General features: G+C 37.6%; 1 protein-coding gene across 1 annotated transcript in view; it reads left to right on the top strand.

Annotated features, from left to right (window-relative positions):
• ELP4 (elongator acetyltransferase complex subunit 4) overlaps positions 1 to 13,750 on the top strand; it is a 137,433-nt gene extending 123,683 nt beyond the window's left edge. Inside the window, exon 10 of the mRNA XM_053980829.1 lies at positions 13,171 to 13,750. Within this exon, the coding sequence (XP_053836804.1) occupies positions 13,171 to 13,302 (132 nt within the window). The 3' untranslated portion in view covers positions 13,303 to 13,750. The remainder of the gene's footprint in view (positions 1 to 13,170) is intronic.
• Positions 13,751 to 17,168: the final 3,418 nt, after the last annotated feature.

Genomic DNA, 17,168 nt, shown 5'->3' with positions numbered 1-17,168 from the left:
CTTTTCATCTGATATTATTATTATTATTATTATTATTATTATTATTATTATTATTATTGCTGTGCAGATATCTTAAAGTGATTGCTTTGTGATGTTGAATGAATTCATTGTGGTCTGGTATTGAGATTGGTTTTAGACTGTGGAAGGGATAGCGAAGGAGGAAAAAAAATATTTTTCTATAGTTACAGCAAACCAAACCACCCCGTGTGTGCTTCCACTGCATGTTTTGAAGTGAAAACCTCTTTTGTTTTCTATGTCTCTTGTCAAAAATACGAAGCTTTAGTATGTCAGTGTAGTCTATTCAAATGGAAAGAACCATTTAGATATTTTTTTTTTCCTTTAGAGCCTCATCTTTTTCCAGTGCTGTAGCTGTTCCCCCTGGCAAGTTCCAGCTACATTCAAAATACTCAAATAAGATGGTCTGATAAGGTTGCCTTGTCTCTTAGGTTTTTACTTATTTAGAGGAAGAAATGTTTAAATGGTATTTAGAAGAAATAATTACACAGGGAGTACAAAATATATTTCTTACTGGTGTTTCTTCCCTCCCTGCAACCTGTTTTCATGCTATGGGTCAGGACTTAACAGCTCTCAAGAGTGTCTGGCTGAATAGTGGCAGGCTGCTAAATCTCAAATCAAGTGCTCTTCAAAGCACCTTACTTCACTTGAGATAAAAACTTGAGGCAGGTTTTTTCTATCTGGCCTATTCATCAAGTATAATCTACTGAATTGTTGACATTTCTAAACACTAAAGGGATTTTAAAGATCTTATTGCTCTAAAGAGACTTACTTGTGGTACAGAATAAAGAAGTGAAATGAAAAAAATACTGACACATGAAAAGTACAAAACGAAATAACTGAAAGCTGAAAGCAAATAGCTATAATTTGGCATATAGTTTCCTTACAAAACATATTTTTGATGTAGGAATCTGCTCAAATGTTCAACCCTCCCCCTAACTTTCTGATAAATAGCAATGTTTATTTTAATCAAAATTAGTCACAAAAGTCTTGCACTTAGTGTGATACCAGTTTCTGTCATTCATATTTAATATATTTGTTTTCATTCACACTGAGAGCCACTGTCTGAAACAGAGCTGCTTAAAAAGAAATTAGGGTGACCTGTCTTTTAACCTTTCCCCTTCTCATTCCGTGTTCAAAGTTCCTTTAAAGCGTGGCTTTCCCAAAGCGTGGGCAGAACCACTGCTTGCTCACCAGTGCAATTTTTCTCTCCTTTTAATGAGCAATATCAATCACTGAGTAAAAACATGCCACCGTGAGTTTTCATAGCGAAACGGGTTGGGCCAATAATACAGAGATTGAATTACACTTCAGGGATTTCTGGAGTCTAAAGATTATTTGGAAGTAACACTACAAAAGCCTTTGTTACCTGGAGTTTTAAAGTGTAGCTCTGAGTCACGGGGGATTAGTGCTGCAGAGATATTAGAATATGAATTATGTAATGTCTCCATCCTTACCTGGGAGTTACAGGAACTGAACATAATTCAGTGGCAGTTTTAGGTTGAGAAGACAATGACAGCAGAAATAACTTTTTTTTTTCCTCTTCTGGCCTGCCTTTTGCTTCAGCATGATGTGTCTCCCAGTGGCATTCATAAGTTTCTAGCTTATGAAAAGCTGCAAAAATAAACTGGTTGTCTGTTTAGCAGCCCTGATCTGAAAATGTGCAGAGTTTTGTAAACCAGCAATACATTTATCTATCTGAATGATACTTGCTTTTAAAGCAGAGGTTAGTAGCAGTAGTTTGCACTTACATAGCCCTTTTTCACCTCTCTCTCACTGTTTTAAAGTGATTGAAAAATTTGTGTTCCTCCACACGTAATAATCCTGCAAAGCAGACCCAGAAAAATACCTGTAGCAAAGAAGAGCTTGTCCGTGCATGAAAAGCAAAATAATAAAAAAAAAAAAAAAAAAAAAAAAAAAATTAAAAAAAAGGGATAAGAAGCTCTAGAAAATTAGCCTGCTTCAAAAAGCTATTAAATTGTTCCTATCCCTGAAGCTTTACAAATGTGATAATTGTTGTGTTCTGGTCGTGCAATATGTTTCTGCACCGAGCTGAAGCCCTCGTGTGTGTGGAGGAGGGAGCAGGGCTGTGGAACAGGGGCAGGGAATCCTCCCCGTGGGCAGCCAGGTCTGAACGCCCAGAAATTCTTCCCAGCCCTGCTGGGCTGCCTAGCAAGGGAAAGCTTCTAATTCCAGCTGACTTTAAAAAGTAAATACACAGCACAGGGCTGTTCCAGCTATAAAACAATAACCCCCCCAACACTCCCCCAGCTAACATTTACTTTTGGAGTTGGCAAACCATCACTGAAATGCACTTGTAATGGAGACTTGCCAGGGTGGGTTACCTGTCTTGGAGCAGAACCTTTCTGTGAAGTGTTGAAATCTATCTGGATGGTTTTGTCAAGAGGCAGAATTCATTTTAGCAGTTATTCTGTGCAGTTGTACACCCTCAGTAATGGCTTTTAAAGGAGGGTGTTAATGAGGTTTCTGAAACATGACATGAGCTGAGACAGAAGCCTGGTGAATTACGGTGAACTTTAGCAGATAGTTTTGGATGCAAACTCAAATGTTTGTTTAGGTTTTCACTTTAGCTGAAATTTTCGAGGGTGACAGTAACACTGTAATCCTGGAACAGATGCTTCTGCTCTGAATGCTGTTTCTCCCTCCTCCCCACATCCACAGCTTTTGTTTGTACACACAGTGCCTCGAACACTCCTCAAGCTTCCCAGCAGAGAGACTCAAGTTGTTGTAGAGCATCGTGGGCATCACCAGCAGCTCTGGACCATTTCCAGTGAACCATCTGTGGTGTGATAGGAAATCTGTGCTCCGTGGCATGCTGCAATGCCATTCAGAGAAGGAGCAGACACACTGCAGGCACTGATTCAGTGAGAGGCTTCACGGAGCTGTAGGACTGAATTCCTCCCCTCGACCTTTTAGACTGGGAGTTAAGAATTTGGTTTAAGCAAGTCACTGGGGTTTTCTGAACGATCAGCAGATATGGACAAGCACTTGCAAGGAGGACTCATCCCACCCTGGGTTTATGATGTAGCTTAGGCTGAATGGTTGACTTGCAGACAGCTGCAATTAGGTCGAATGAATCCATCAGGGAAGAGAATGTGACATGAACATCAGCATCCACCCGGGCTGTCCTGAGAGCCCTGGAATTACCCAGACTTGCCCACGCTGCTCTTACGTAAGCTCAGGGAGGAGATATTCAGCAAAAAGAACAGATCCACAGGAGAAATGCCCCTGCTTTGGACATAGATGATAACATCAGACTCGTGAACTACTGCTTGAATTTAGAACCATATTTCCTTTCAGGATTTAGACAATATATTCCAATCTCAACAATATATTCTCAAGCTCATGCCTAGATTATGTAACTAGATTATATTAACTCCTGGCCTCCATCTTTCCCTTTCTTCACTCCATCTTTTCTTCAGCCCTTTGTCTCTTAATTTCTTTCCCTATGGCTGTTCTCTTTCACTCACCTTTCTGAACATTAAATGTTCAGTTAGAAAGGAAAAAAAAAATCAATAAAGCATTAATACGGTATTTATATATCATGACATTTTTCCTTCTGCCTTGATATTTTGTCATTTTCCTTTTTACCCATTGTGTGTATTCAGACCATAAACTCTTCAAGACAGAGACAGTCTTTCCATTTGTGCCTGATAAGAACTGTTATCAGCATTACTGTAGTGTGCTGTGTAAGTATTGATCCAGTTCTGCTTGTGAGATTACCATGGATTTCTCTGGATTCTGGATCAGACCAGCAGTTGAACTCCTGCAGTCCTTGGGCAGCCTATAACCATTACTGATGGATCCAGCCCTTCTTATAAGCTTCTTCATTATCCAGAGACTGCAGCTAGAACATAAAGGGTCTGTATTTTTGTCTTCCACTTGAGTCCCTTCACATGGAACAAATCCACGTGTTGGAATTTTTCCTTGGAATGAGTTCGTTTGGACAATTGTCTGTACTTTCCTTTCCTGACACTGAAAATAATGACTGGAGCTGCACATCCATAAACCCACCCATCTCTACTCTACTGGAACTGGAACTTCTTCAGCCACCCAAAATACCCCAGGGGTGAATTTTCACACAAACATGTACAGAATTGAATTGTATTGGTGCAAGCAAGAGTCTCTGAACGACAGCCAGTGTTATAAAACTAAGCTTTAAATTCAGACTCAGGAATCCAGATTTCTGGTCAGAAAACAGAAGCAGTACCATGTGGCACATCCAAACAAATCAGCAGAGTTTGAATTGAATTCTCCTGGATATTATCATATCCCTTCTGTAAAGCAGACACACTGAAAAGCGCAGTGTTCTGAAATGTTAAATGGATTTTTGCAAAGTCTGTCAGTAAAGGAAGTAGGTTTATTAATGGGTTTTAATTTTTGCCCCGTGCCCTTAAAAATGCTGTTTAAATAATCTGTACTATTGGAAACCCCCATTAAAACATTGCTGTCCTGTAAATCAAGTGAAAGTGAGAATTGCCCTGGTTTTATTTTACATTCTCTAAGTGGTGGAAAATAAGAGCTTTAGAATTGTGTTCAAATATTCTCAGTAGTATTATCTATCCTTTAGCAGACAGACTGATATAGGTGGAAGTTTATTACTCAGTTATTCTTCCTGGAAGCCTTCTCTCAACACCTGGGGTTAGCAATAGTTAACACCATGATGGCTTGGGTTGTGCTTCAACTTAAAAAAAAAATAAATAAATAGGACTTGCATATGGTAGATATTATTTTAACAAGAGTTGATGTAGTTGTAGTTTCTCATAAATCAATCACAGTTACCTGAAATGTAGAAAATTTTAGAATGCTGTTTTTAAAAGTCAAGTCTTTTGTTCTTTATGGCCAGTTTAGAAAATGTATCTCTTCCTGTGAACTAAAAATGGTGATGTAGTGTTGCTGAATATAGCAGAGCAAGAAGAAACTGAGTTCATATCCATTATACAGAAGAATAGTCACCCACTGTTTTATCTCCTGGATTTGGTAAAATACTGAGCAAATTGTAACATGAACAGGAACCTAAAAGTTTCATAGTGAATGGTTTAAGAAGAGTTTGTGTAAGACTGAAATGCAGCCATGAGAGAATAGTTTGGCTCCATTCTCTCCACAAGACAAATGCTGTGGGTGGTGAGACCCCATCATTATTTGTGAGCCAAATTTCACAGCAGCCATATGATTCCTGCCTATAAAAGAGAATTAATTTCATCAGAATGTGGATATCTGGTGCCCCTCAACTTGTGAGCTTGGCAAGAGAAGAAGCCAAAACTTGTAGTAACCTCTATGTCAAATATTTGAGAAAAACCTTTCTCTCTAGCAGAAATTTAACCATGGACCTGCACATCTTAGAAATTACTGCTGGTAGTGAAAAGTTAGGTGATAATAAGAAGACATAAAGGGGAAAACATCATGCAGGTGTTGGATTGTGGGCAGCATAAGCTGGAGGGAGCAGTGACAGGAGCTCAGCCTCTCTGCCAGCCTGCTCCCATTCTGTCTTGTGGGGCCTTCATGGGATGGGGAGAGTTCTGCTGCCAAGAGGAGTGAGTAGGACCTAAAGCTCCCCCAACTAAGAGTCTGCATCTTTCATTTTCCCAGCATTCCTCAAATTCTTCTCCCCACCCCCCTCTTCCCCCCTGAACCAAATCCCTTCGGCTTTGGTGACTTCAGTCTTCATGGAGTTGTAGCAAATGGAAGCAGAAGGGATCTGGAGAGGTCATTAACCCATCTCCCTGCCCCAAGGCAGGGCTGCAGCCATACTAGACTAATAAGCTTCTTTTTTTTTTTTTTTTTTTTTTAGTCAAAGATCCAAATAAATGAATTGTAAAGTTTTTTTTGGGAAGTTTGGGCCCTGTTGTTAAAGCTTCGTGTAACTGTTGACAGAGTCTCAAGGTTGACTTCAGTGAAATTTCTTTAATTGGAATCAAATTAAGGACAAACTATCACCTCATTTTTAATGAGATTCAGCGGTTTTGCAACATTCATGTTATGGGGTTTTTTTGCTATAGCATTACACTTAAAATAGGTATGAAAATATATAATGATTTTGAAGTAATACACAGAATTACTCGGGGTTTAGACTTGTGCCAATACACATATATCTGCTTATCACATTGTTGCTAAAAATTTTTGTATTCTTCATTGCTTAAAGGATTTTACAGAATATGTGATTTTTGTAGCCCTCTCTAAAGCAACCCCCTTGATAAAGTAAGATACACTGGCAAAAGCACTTGCTAGTATTTTTGTATAGCAGGATTGATTTTTTTAATGATAAATAAATATTGTTTAATAAAAAAAATTTAAAATAAAATCACATTAATAAAATTAATTTTAAAATAAATTACATAAATGTTAATATTTGTTTATTAAATTAATAAATTCTATTTCTTTAAATAAATAATTTAAACACTAGTTTTAAAATAAATAACAAATAATAAATAATATTTATTTAATAAATAAACCAAATGTAGCAACCCACTGGAAGTTCCTGGAATAGCCACGATGTGGATATTTACATTCCCAGAAAACCATCAGTGAGTATTTGGTCCTGTGTGCTGGGACTGGACTCACTGAGTGCTCTGTGCCCCTTCTGAGCTGTCCTTTTACATAACTTCATCTTCCACTTCTGCCTGGGTTTGTTTTTTTTTTTTTCCCCCGTTGAGAACAAATAAAGTAATTAGAAGTTTTCTTCAGGCAGAGGGAGGAGCAGACACTAAGTATGCAATAAGTTTTGTCTAAACTGTTTTCCTTTGGTAATGCATGCCCTAAAGCTGTGTGCTTAGCTGGCTTCGGTGTAATTGTTCCTGCCCTGCAAAGCCCTCCTGACTGCCCCAAGGAGCACCACAACTCACACCGAGCCCCTTCCCCAGCTGGGCGCTGCCCCATAATATCCTTCTTCCAGAGCCAGCTGTTCCTTCAGCCAGTGAATGAAAGTTGAGAGTCTGATTCTGAAGATCCCGACTTTAAACCTTCCTGAGAGCCTCTCTGGGTGAGAACACAGCGTGACCGTGTAATTAAACACGCTGTAATCATGCAGATACACAGTCAATGTTGCACAAAGGAGGTTTGCTCCAGCATTCCCTAGTATTTCACTGATAAACTTTACCTTCCACTGATCCATGTCTAAGTTATGCAAGGAGGGTGGTTACAGGATCCCATTTTCACTTGCACGTTTACTTTTGCCACGTATTGACCATTTTTGCCGTAAACTACTGTTGCCCTGCCAGCTTGCTCTTGGCTACAGAAAGTTGTGTGTTTCTGGAATATTTTAGTGAAAATGTTAAATGATTTGAACTCATGTCTAGCACTTCTGCCATGGATGGGTTTTTGGGGTCCTGTGCCCTGTTTGGCACACTCGGTGCATAAAAATTGACTCTTCTCCAGGTGTTTACCTGCTTTTAGGTGCAGGGGAGCCACTGGCTGTGCCCACGGTTTGGGCTGGGGAGAGGGGCAGGAATGGGAAGCAGTGCCAGCAGGGGAATGGAGGACAGACCCAGAACAGGTGAGAAGAGGAGGAGAAGAAACCAGGGGATTGTTAAACATTCTGGAAAAGCCAGTCCTAACTGGCTGAGGTTTTGTTTCTGAAATGAAATAAAATCAACAAAAGTAGATACCTTTTGCTGTGTGTTTTATGTGCCTCAATTCCCTGCCTCTGAAATGGAGGTCACTTTGCTGCCTTCTCTCACAAGAATATTAGGAAAATAACACAGTTGGTATTTGTGAGCACAAGGGGTCGAGGCAAGGAAGGGGAGCCTGGTGCTGAGTTTGAACCTAGGCTTTAGGAACAGGAGCAGGGGCTGGAAACAGAGGCAGGAGAAATGCGGGAATGTCAGGGGCAGGAATGAAGAGCTTGGCTGCAGAAAGCTGAAGACTGGGGACTGCAAATAACATTTTTGTCATGAAAAGCAGTTGTGGGATGAAGGCCTGGGCAAGGATTGGGATTGCCAATGTGAGCAAAATCATCCTGATTCTTGCCAGGCTGATCAGAGAAAGAGAGCTTGAAAGGGGTGGAGGTCAGAGCCTCGGAAATAGCAGAGAAGTGTGTCCACCAGAAGACATTTTGTGTTTCACTGGGACTTTAAATGTGATTGTTTCTCTGTGGTCAGCAAATATCTGTGAAAACGTGGTGCTGGTGTTCCAGAAGGATCACAGCCTGTTCATGCCATCACTTACTGCCTTAGCTCAAGTGACCACAATGTCCCTATTGGTGCCAAAAATAAAGGGCAGCTCCTTAACCTGTAGATGTCTGTATAGTGCCATGCAATGAATTTCCTGTTTGTTTGTGGCTTAACATTTAGAATCTTTTTTAAATTGTGTTAATATATTTGTTAGGATTAATATTTTCAGCCCTGTATAAGGGCGCACAGAAAACTTCTCCACACAGAAAATATCTCCACACAGAAAACTTCTCCACACAGAAAATTTCTCCAATACACAGAAAACATAAGGAATGATATTTTGAAATACCTGTGCAGGCTGATCTTAATGACAGGATAACATTCAGCTGTTTTCAAAGGACTCAGGTGTGGTTTGTTGTTCAGAATGGGTCTGGTCTGGGGATGAATGTGGTATATGCAGTGAAATGTGCTTCCTGTGGAGAGCCAGCAGTTTTTTATCATGTTTGAAAGTTGGGGTTGTAGAGGGATGGATTGTAGAGGAAAGGATTGCAGGAGGAATGGTCTCATAATTAAGACGTGGAAGAATATCATAGAATATCATAGAAGAATATCATAGGTCTCTGCCAATACCACTGAACTTCTGTGTGGTCATGTTGCTTCAAAACAGCATTTTTATTTCAATACTCTGATTTTGTGTCTCTTGCTTTCTGAGTGCCTGACTTGGGGATCCTTGAAGAAATACTAAGCGCTCAGCTGCAAATTAAGTTAGCATTTGAACACGTGAAATTCTGTAAAATGCTAAACATTCTGGAAAAGCAAGTCCTAAGTGCCTCAGATTCTGTTTCTGAAATTAGGAGATACCTTTTGCTGTGTGTTTTATGTGCCTCAATTCCCTGTCTCTAAAATGGAGGTAGCTTTGCTGCCTTCTCTCACAAGAATATTAGGAAAATAACACAGTTGGTATTTGTGAAGCATTCAAGTGCTGTGTACTGACATGTGCTATTGAAAAGCCATTCTGTCTTCAGAACAAGGTTTGAATAGTGTACAATAAATATGTCAGAAAAGCTCAGAGTAAACAGTGACGAGAAAATAAAACACTGGCTAGCCAGTCACCAAAGGAATAGCCAGCCACTAAATGAGCACTGTGCATCCTCCTCCCTGAAGAAGATGGGGAAGGAGAGAATGAGGCCTGTGTAATGAAATTCTGTGTCATAACCAACACATCTGTAAAAGCCTGACTCACTTCCAACATCCAAACTGAATTTTTTTGCTTTTCCTATCTGAATCTTTGCAAATTTGTAAACATTCTTCTGTCTGTTTTCTGAAATAGACAGTATTATAGTAGTATATATTCTAAAAGTATACATTCTTTTATAATACATATACTATTATATATTCATATATTCTAAAAGTATATATCTATTTATTTACACTTATTTATATTAAAAATACAGTAGTATATATTCTAAAATAATATGTTTATTTTAGAATAAATATTAGCAAATGAACACAGCATTGACATAAAAGACCTTTTTTGTTTTCTGGCCACACTTTTAAGTCCAGGGCAGTGTGTAAATAGACAGTATTATAGTAGTATATATTTTTAAAGTATATTCATCTATATATACACTATTATAGTGGTATATATTCTAAAAGTATATATATATATATGTATATACTTTCTAGAATATATACTATATATTCTAAACGTGTGTATATGTGTGTATACATATATATGTATATAAAAAATATATAATAGATATAATATTATATATATACACTATTATAGTAGTATATATTCTAAAAGTGTATATATATATATATACACTTTCTAGAATATATATACTATATATTCTAAAAGTATATATACATATATATTATATAAAATATATATAATAGATATATTATATATATACTATTATAGTCGTATATATTCTAAAATAACATTTATTTATCTACATTTATTTATATTTAAAATATAGTAGTGTATACTCTAAAATAATATATTTATTTTAGAATAAATATTAGCAAATTAACACAGCGTTGACATGAAAGATTTTTTTTTGTTTTCTGACCACACATTTAAGTCCAGGGCAGTGTGTAAATAGACAGTATTATAGTAGTATATATTTTTAAAGTATATTTATATATATATACACACTATTATAGTAGTATATATTCTAAAAGTATATATATATATACACCTTCTAGAATATATACTATATATTCTAAAAGTGTGTATATATGTGTATACATATATATGTATATAAAAATATATATAATAGATATAATATTATATATATACACTGTTATAGTAGTATATATTCTAAAAGTGTATATATATATACACTTTCTAGAATATAGACTATATATTCTAAAAGTGTGTATATACATGTATATAAAATATATAAAATACATATATATACACTATTAGTGTATATTAGTAGTATATATTCTAAAAGTATATATATATACACCTTCTAGAATATATACTATATATTCTAAAAGTGTGTATATACATGTATATAAAATATATAAAATACATATATATACACTATTAGTGTATATTAGTAGTATATATTCTAAAAGTGTATATATATATACTTTCTAGAATATACACTATATATTCTAAAAGTGTATATATATACCTATACATATATATGCATATAAAATATATATAATACATTTATTTATATTTAAAATATAGTAGTATATATGCTAAAATAGTATATTTATTTTAGAATAAATATTGGCAAATGAACACAGCGTTGACATGAAAGATTTTTTTTGTTTTCTGGCCGCACTTTGACGTCCCGGGCGGTGTGGCAGGATTTGCAGCTGTTCCCTGCCTGTGGTATTTAGTCAGGGATGTTTAGTCCCCGAGTAAGAAGAGTTTGCTGGGTCTCGGTTGTGTTTGCAGCCCAGAGACGCCAGCAGGGAGTGGGAGAAGGTTGGATTTGCTCACTTGTCTCTCCACCTCCCACATCCCCCCGCCCCTAGCAGAGTACTGTAGACATTTTTTAGAAAGCAAATGCGATTGAGAGATCTGCCAAGTGCTCCTCTGTGTTTCCCAGCTTGTCCTTCTCTGCTTTTCAGCACTGTCAGCCCCTCCCACACAATCCAAGGCGTACCTTGGCTCTTCCCAGCAAAGCTTTTGCTCAGCAGCCAGAGGAGAAAGGCTCGTGCCCTGTGTGTGATGTGTTGAGGCATCACGAGCCACAGGCCAGAGCCAGAGCCAGGCTTAACCTGCCTGGGAGTAAGGGGAGAGCTGTGAGTGAAGGATTCTCTGCCACAGCACTGGTTTAATGCAGAATTCAGAGCTGCAGTTGCTGTGTGGTATTTACAGGGGTGTGGGTTGTGCTTCACAGGCAGTCAATAAATGCACACCTTTCTCCTATTCCAAAACTGAGCTATGGCATCTCATAGCCCTGGACACAGGCTTTCCTGCTCCTCGTGCATTATTACTTTCTGCATTTCCTTCCCTTGGAGAAAACAACAGCCCAGTCCTTCCCCCAGTGCTGCCCACAGCCAGGAGTGGCCAGTGGTGGGAAAGCCTTGGGAGCATCTTCCAAGTTACACCCGGCTGCACGGTCTCAGAACCAGCAAGGAATTCTGCAGTCAGCTCACTGAAAATTCAAAGATTTCCCGCGCTTTTAAATCAAATTCTTTTGATAGAGAAGTTCCAAAAGTATTGAAGAAAAGGGAGCTGTGTTTATGTGTGGTAAAAGCAAAAATGTAGCAAAAGCTGAGAGTAAGGATAGGCCACAGAGCCTCCTAATTCAGCTTTGCAGCCACTGCTGTTCTCCTGTTCCCTTCAGCAGCATGTGCATTTTAAAGGAACCACCCAGTTTAGCCTTTGCCTATTAAATCTTTCAAGAAATATGCTCCTTCCATGATACCAGTTTCATAAATTATTGCAGTGTGCAGAAGATGCTCAAGCGTCTCGTCTGACCAGCTTTCAGTGCCTCGCTGGGTCCAAAAGCAATCCAGTCACTAAGCAAGGAAAACCTCGGTTTTCCATTCATTTTCACCTTACTTTACAAAAGCTAAATGGCAATGCCATGTCTTTTATATATCTCCAGCATAAAAGACCCTCAGAGGGAGGGTGGAAATATTTTTATCATGGCTGAAAAATCAGGTTTATTGCGCGAGGACCGCGTGCTTGTGGGCAGCCGTGTAGCCTCTGTTCTCTGTTTCCCCATCTGTAAACTGGATTTAATGTTCCTACAGCCCACTGGGTGGGGGGCAGGCTTTGATTAACATGTGTGGTTGCCTTGTACAAATGCAACCGCTGTCACTGCTTGGTTTTATTAGCCACTATCAGTAGAATATGAGGGGGAAACACGTAGCAGAATAATGTGCAACCAGGGTGAGCGCTCTCCTTTTTGACCATCATCTTGTAATTTATTTTCAGACTCTTGTGCACACTCACATATTTAAAATAAAACTCTGCTTACACTGGAGTGCTATAGAAATCAAGTAATTTGGTGTAGAGGTTGACATGCAGAAACATTGATTTTTGAAGGGAAACACTGATTTTTAAAGGGAAAATGCACACAGATAAAATAAAATACCTTGAGCAAATTTGTATTTTGTTTAGGAAATTTTCATAAGGCAAAAAATCCGTTCCAATTTAGAGAATCCAGTATATTGAAAACACGAACCTGATCTTTACAGAGATTGTAAGACACAGTCAAGAAAGCAGTAACAAAATTTAAGACGCTGTGCCTTTAACACGTCAAATAAGCATTATTTATATAATTTCTGTTGCATTGAGGTTTTCAAAATATAAGTATTTGGAACATGAGAAGAATATTGTGGTAGATAATTCTTTTTCTCTCTAGAAGAGTGTCAGGGAAGTGCTTTATTTGTGTGAGTAAACACGGATCAGTCAGGGCGAAGACAGCGTTTCGAAATGCGCGATGCAAAAATAATTTCTCTTTTTTTTTTTTTTTCTCCATGTTTTTCTCTCTCTCTCTCTCTCTCTCTTCCCTCCCTCTCCCCTCCTGAAAACCTCCTGCCACAGCGGCTGCATTTGCCTCCAGACTTGTCAGACACAGTGAGCCGCGCGAGCAAACAGGATCTGGCAGGATCCGCCAAACTGCTGAGCTCAGGATGTGGCGCCATGGCCATCGGCAAGAAGCACCTGGACTTCTAGTGATTTCTGCTTAGCAGCTCCACTCACATTCATCTGACACCCTCATTAGGAGTGTTAATGACTTATATAAATATTTTTCTTAATGATTTGACCCAGCAGTCTTTAAAAATATGTGTTGTCATATGATGCCTTCCTTTTTTTCTTTTTTTTTTTCTTTTTTTTTTTTCTTTTTTTCCCCCGTGTTTGTTCTGGTTTCTTTGTACTAAATTTGGTCTTGTTTGGGTTTTGCTTTTTGTTGGGTCCTGCCATTGTTCTGCTCCATTGGAAACAGGTAGTATTTTCTTCCTTTACTTAAAATACAAAAATTGCAGCTACCCTTTCATTTCTATTTTTTTTTTTTTACATTAAAAATAAAGGGATATTTTTTCCCAAAAGAATTTTTTATATACTTAACCTATAATATTTTGTATGAATAATGGGTTTATTGAAATAAAGGAATGGAACTAAGCCATTTGTTGTCATGTGTTATTCAAACAGCAAACTACACGTTTCACTTCTGTAATTGAAACACCATTCTTAAATATGAAATAATAATTTATAATATATAAGATTGTTTTTATTCTAATATGCCAGTAATTGAGGATGGGGGTGTTTAAATCAGAATATATTATAGATAATTTCTTTGCCTTATGGCTTACTACATGCATTAAAATGCATTTGAATGGAATTTCCTAGCCAGAGAGGAAAGAATTGATTTCCTTATGCAGTTCAAAACAGTAATCCCAAACAATTGAAGTCAGCACTATGAAATTATGTCAACAGACATAATTCAAGATGGAAATTCAAAGCGACAGCTACGTTAATGCTGGGAAACCAGAAGAGTGCATTTGAGCTGGGGGAAGGATATCACAGCGAGCTGGTCTAAAGCAGGGCAGAATACACAAGTAATTCAGGCTTTTGTACCCTCACATACACAATTTGTGAACTCCTAACTGTTCTCTGGGTATCCCCATCAAACAAAGGAACAGTGAAGCAAAGCTGACCTGGGAATTCAAGTGGTTTGCATTCTTTCTTCTGAGCCTGACTTCCATTTTGAAAGGCAATATCTTCTTCTCTGCAGAACTTCCAAGCCACCCAGCTGTAAGAATTGCATTACAGTTTCAAAATTTAGCCTTTATAATAGCGTATTACATGGCTGGAGTGAAACTGAGTCTTCAAAGAACATGTTAATAGGATGCAGTAATGGTAACATATTTTGATGGGTTTGGAACCAAGACTTAGGGAAGTGGTTTGCTTTTTTTTTTTTTTCCTCTCTGCAATCCAGGTTCGACTTTATTTTTTTCTTGACAAGACCGTGTAAAACAAAGACATAGCTTTTAAAACTGTCTAACTAATATGATGAATGTCAATCACTTAAAAAACTCCACTGTAGCATAAACACATACTGTATACAGCTTTTATTCTGAATTAGAATAATTGAATCAATGACAGTGATTTGCCAGGATGTCAAATCTATCCATCATATCCTGTCACTACCAGTTTATTTTTTGTGATCAAAATCAAAAAGACTACTATTTTGTCATCAGCTATTTCATTAGTAGTAACAATCAGGTTTTCTCTTCTATATTTTTTAGATATGCCTGTTATATTTTTAATTTCTAAAGACACAAATCCTTTTTAAATCTTTTCAAAATAAAGTTTCAGAACTGAACTGTCAGTTTAGTGAAGAAAAAAGAATCTACTTTCCTGTGCCAACATATTTAAAATATTATCATTGATGTCTCAAACATTTTTTCTCTTTTTGTATTATGTGTAACACTGAATGGAAGTTCTCATTAGATACATAATTGTGCCTTTTGAAAGCGTGGAATAATTTAAATACTTAGGATAAAGTGATTTTTAACAAAGGAGAAGTTTTACATAGTACATCTTTTTAATGTAAATAACACAAAACACAGTATTTCTTCGTGGAATATAAAGTCACAAGGCATATAAATTGCTGCCAACATATTTAAATAGGTCATTGACTTAACATACGGGGGAGAAAATATCATTAAAGTCACAGTGCCATTTCTAGCTAAGATATTACCTGATAGTTGTTAGTGTGCATGCCACGTGTGCATCTGTAAGATTTCAGTTTCCAAAACTTCAGCAGGGTAATATCAAAGCTGGCAAACAGTTTGAGTAATAAAAGGAAGTCCTTCTACAAATCTGCATTCATTTGTTGTTGTTTTTTTTTCTGAGTCACTAAATGTGCTTTGTAAAGGAAGTTTTAGGGAAGGCAGATGGCACAGTGTTGTTTTACCTAAGGCAAAGACATGAGTGTTGGGAGATTTTTAGTTTTCTAAAGATGGGGTAACTGAGTTTAAAAGATGTGTTTTAAAAGATTTAAAGATTTAAAAATTTAAAATATTAAAAGTGTTTTAAAATATTTTATTCTATTATTAGTCTCGTAGAAGGGTGAGATATAAGAGATGTAATCCAGTTTAATCTCTCTCTTCACAATGTCATCTCTGTTCTTAAGTCTTAGTCATAGTCTTAAATCAGAGTCTTCTTAACTTAATACCCTTTATCTCAGTATTTATATACAGATATACAAAACCATATAAACTTTCAATCAAGTTTTCAAAGTCTTTTACAAGTCCATTTCTCACAGTGGAGCAAAATTTCTCTTCTTTTCCTCCAAAATCTGCTATCAGTTACAACTGCACGCGACAGTGGCTTGGCTACTCCGGGAAGCTGAGAGGTGAGACAGGGCTTTGGGTGTGCTGCCTGACAGCAGATATGGGGCAGATATGGGGCAGATAGAGGGTAGATAAAATGTAGATACAGTGTGGATAGAGTGTGGATAAAATACAGATTTCAGTTGTTGCAGCAGCGGCAGTTTTGACTTGGGAATCCAGAGAAATCTTCGCCTGGTGATTTTCTGTGCCTTTTCCCCATGACAGCTCTGTGCCTGTCAAGCTCCTGGGTACAAAACATCCTTTTCCAGTTCTGGCTTCCCTTGACTTGAAGGCAAATATTTAACCAAGGGGAGCAGCTCAGGTAATTGAAGAATGGGCACAGCCTCCTCTGCCAGGCCGTGGCAATGTGCTCCCAGCTCCTTTTGGCATCTCCAGAGGCCCCTTGCTGGCTTGGAGGGAAATCTGTGCCATCCTCACTCCTGCTCAGAGACTGAACAATGAGGGGGTTTTGTTTATTGCAGTTTTTTTAGTCAGAACTTCCTACTTTTTAGCAGGCTACAAACAGAAACCACCAAGCTCAGCAGGGAAACAATGGATTCATCCCGGAGAAGACGTTTCCCAATTCAGCACAAGAACCTGATCTTTACAGAAATTGTGACACACAGTCAAGAAAGCAGTAATGAAATTTAAAACGTTGTGCCTTTAATATGTCAAATAACAATTCTTTATATAATTCCTGTTGTGTTGAGGTTTTCAAAATATAAGTATTTGGAACATGAGAAGAATATTATCATAGATAAGTCTTTTTTTTCTGTTTGTAAAGACATTTCAAAAGCAATTTCCAGGGTGCAGCTGAATTCAATTTTCTGTAACAGTAGCTGCCAGCATCTGGAAATGGGCATTCAGCTACTCCAGATTTGATACCTGTGGTAGTACACAACTGGTTTAATATTTAAATTTCATATTAAGTAGTGATGCTGTTCCAAACACAGCTTTTGGGAAAGTGCAAAAGCCTAACTCAAAATAATCTTTTGCCGTGCCAGTATTGGAAGGTGAGCTGCTAACCACAAGCTTGTAACACATCCCATTAAAAATGTGTCTGTACTACAAGAACTAAACTCAACCACACACTAACATGTATTAAAACAAGTATTTCTCCAGGAACATATCTTAGAAATTTAAAGTGTTCTTCTTTTACCTGTGCTGGAGAAACATCATAGCTACAGAGCACAACAGAAATGG

The sequence above is a fragment of the Vidua macroura genome, chromosome 6 (assembly GCF_024509145.1).
Source record: "Vidua macroura isolate BioBank_ID:100142 chromosome 6, ASM2450914v1, whole genome shotgun sequence".
NCBI lineage: Eukaryota > Metazoa > Chordata > Aves > Passeriformes > Viduidae > Vidua > Vidua macroura.
This window is presented reverse-complemented; position numbering and strand designations above follow the sequence as displayed.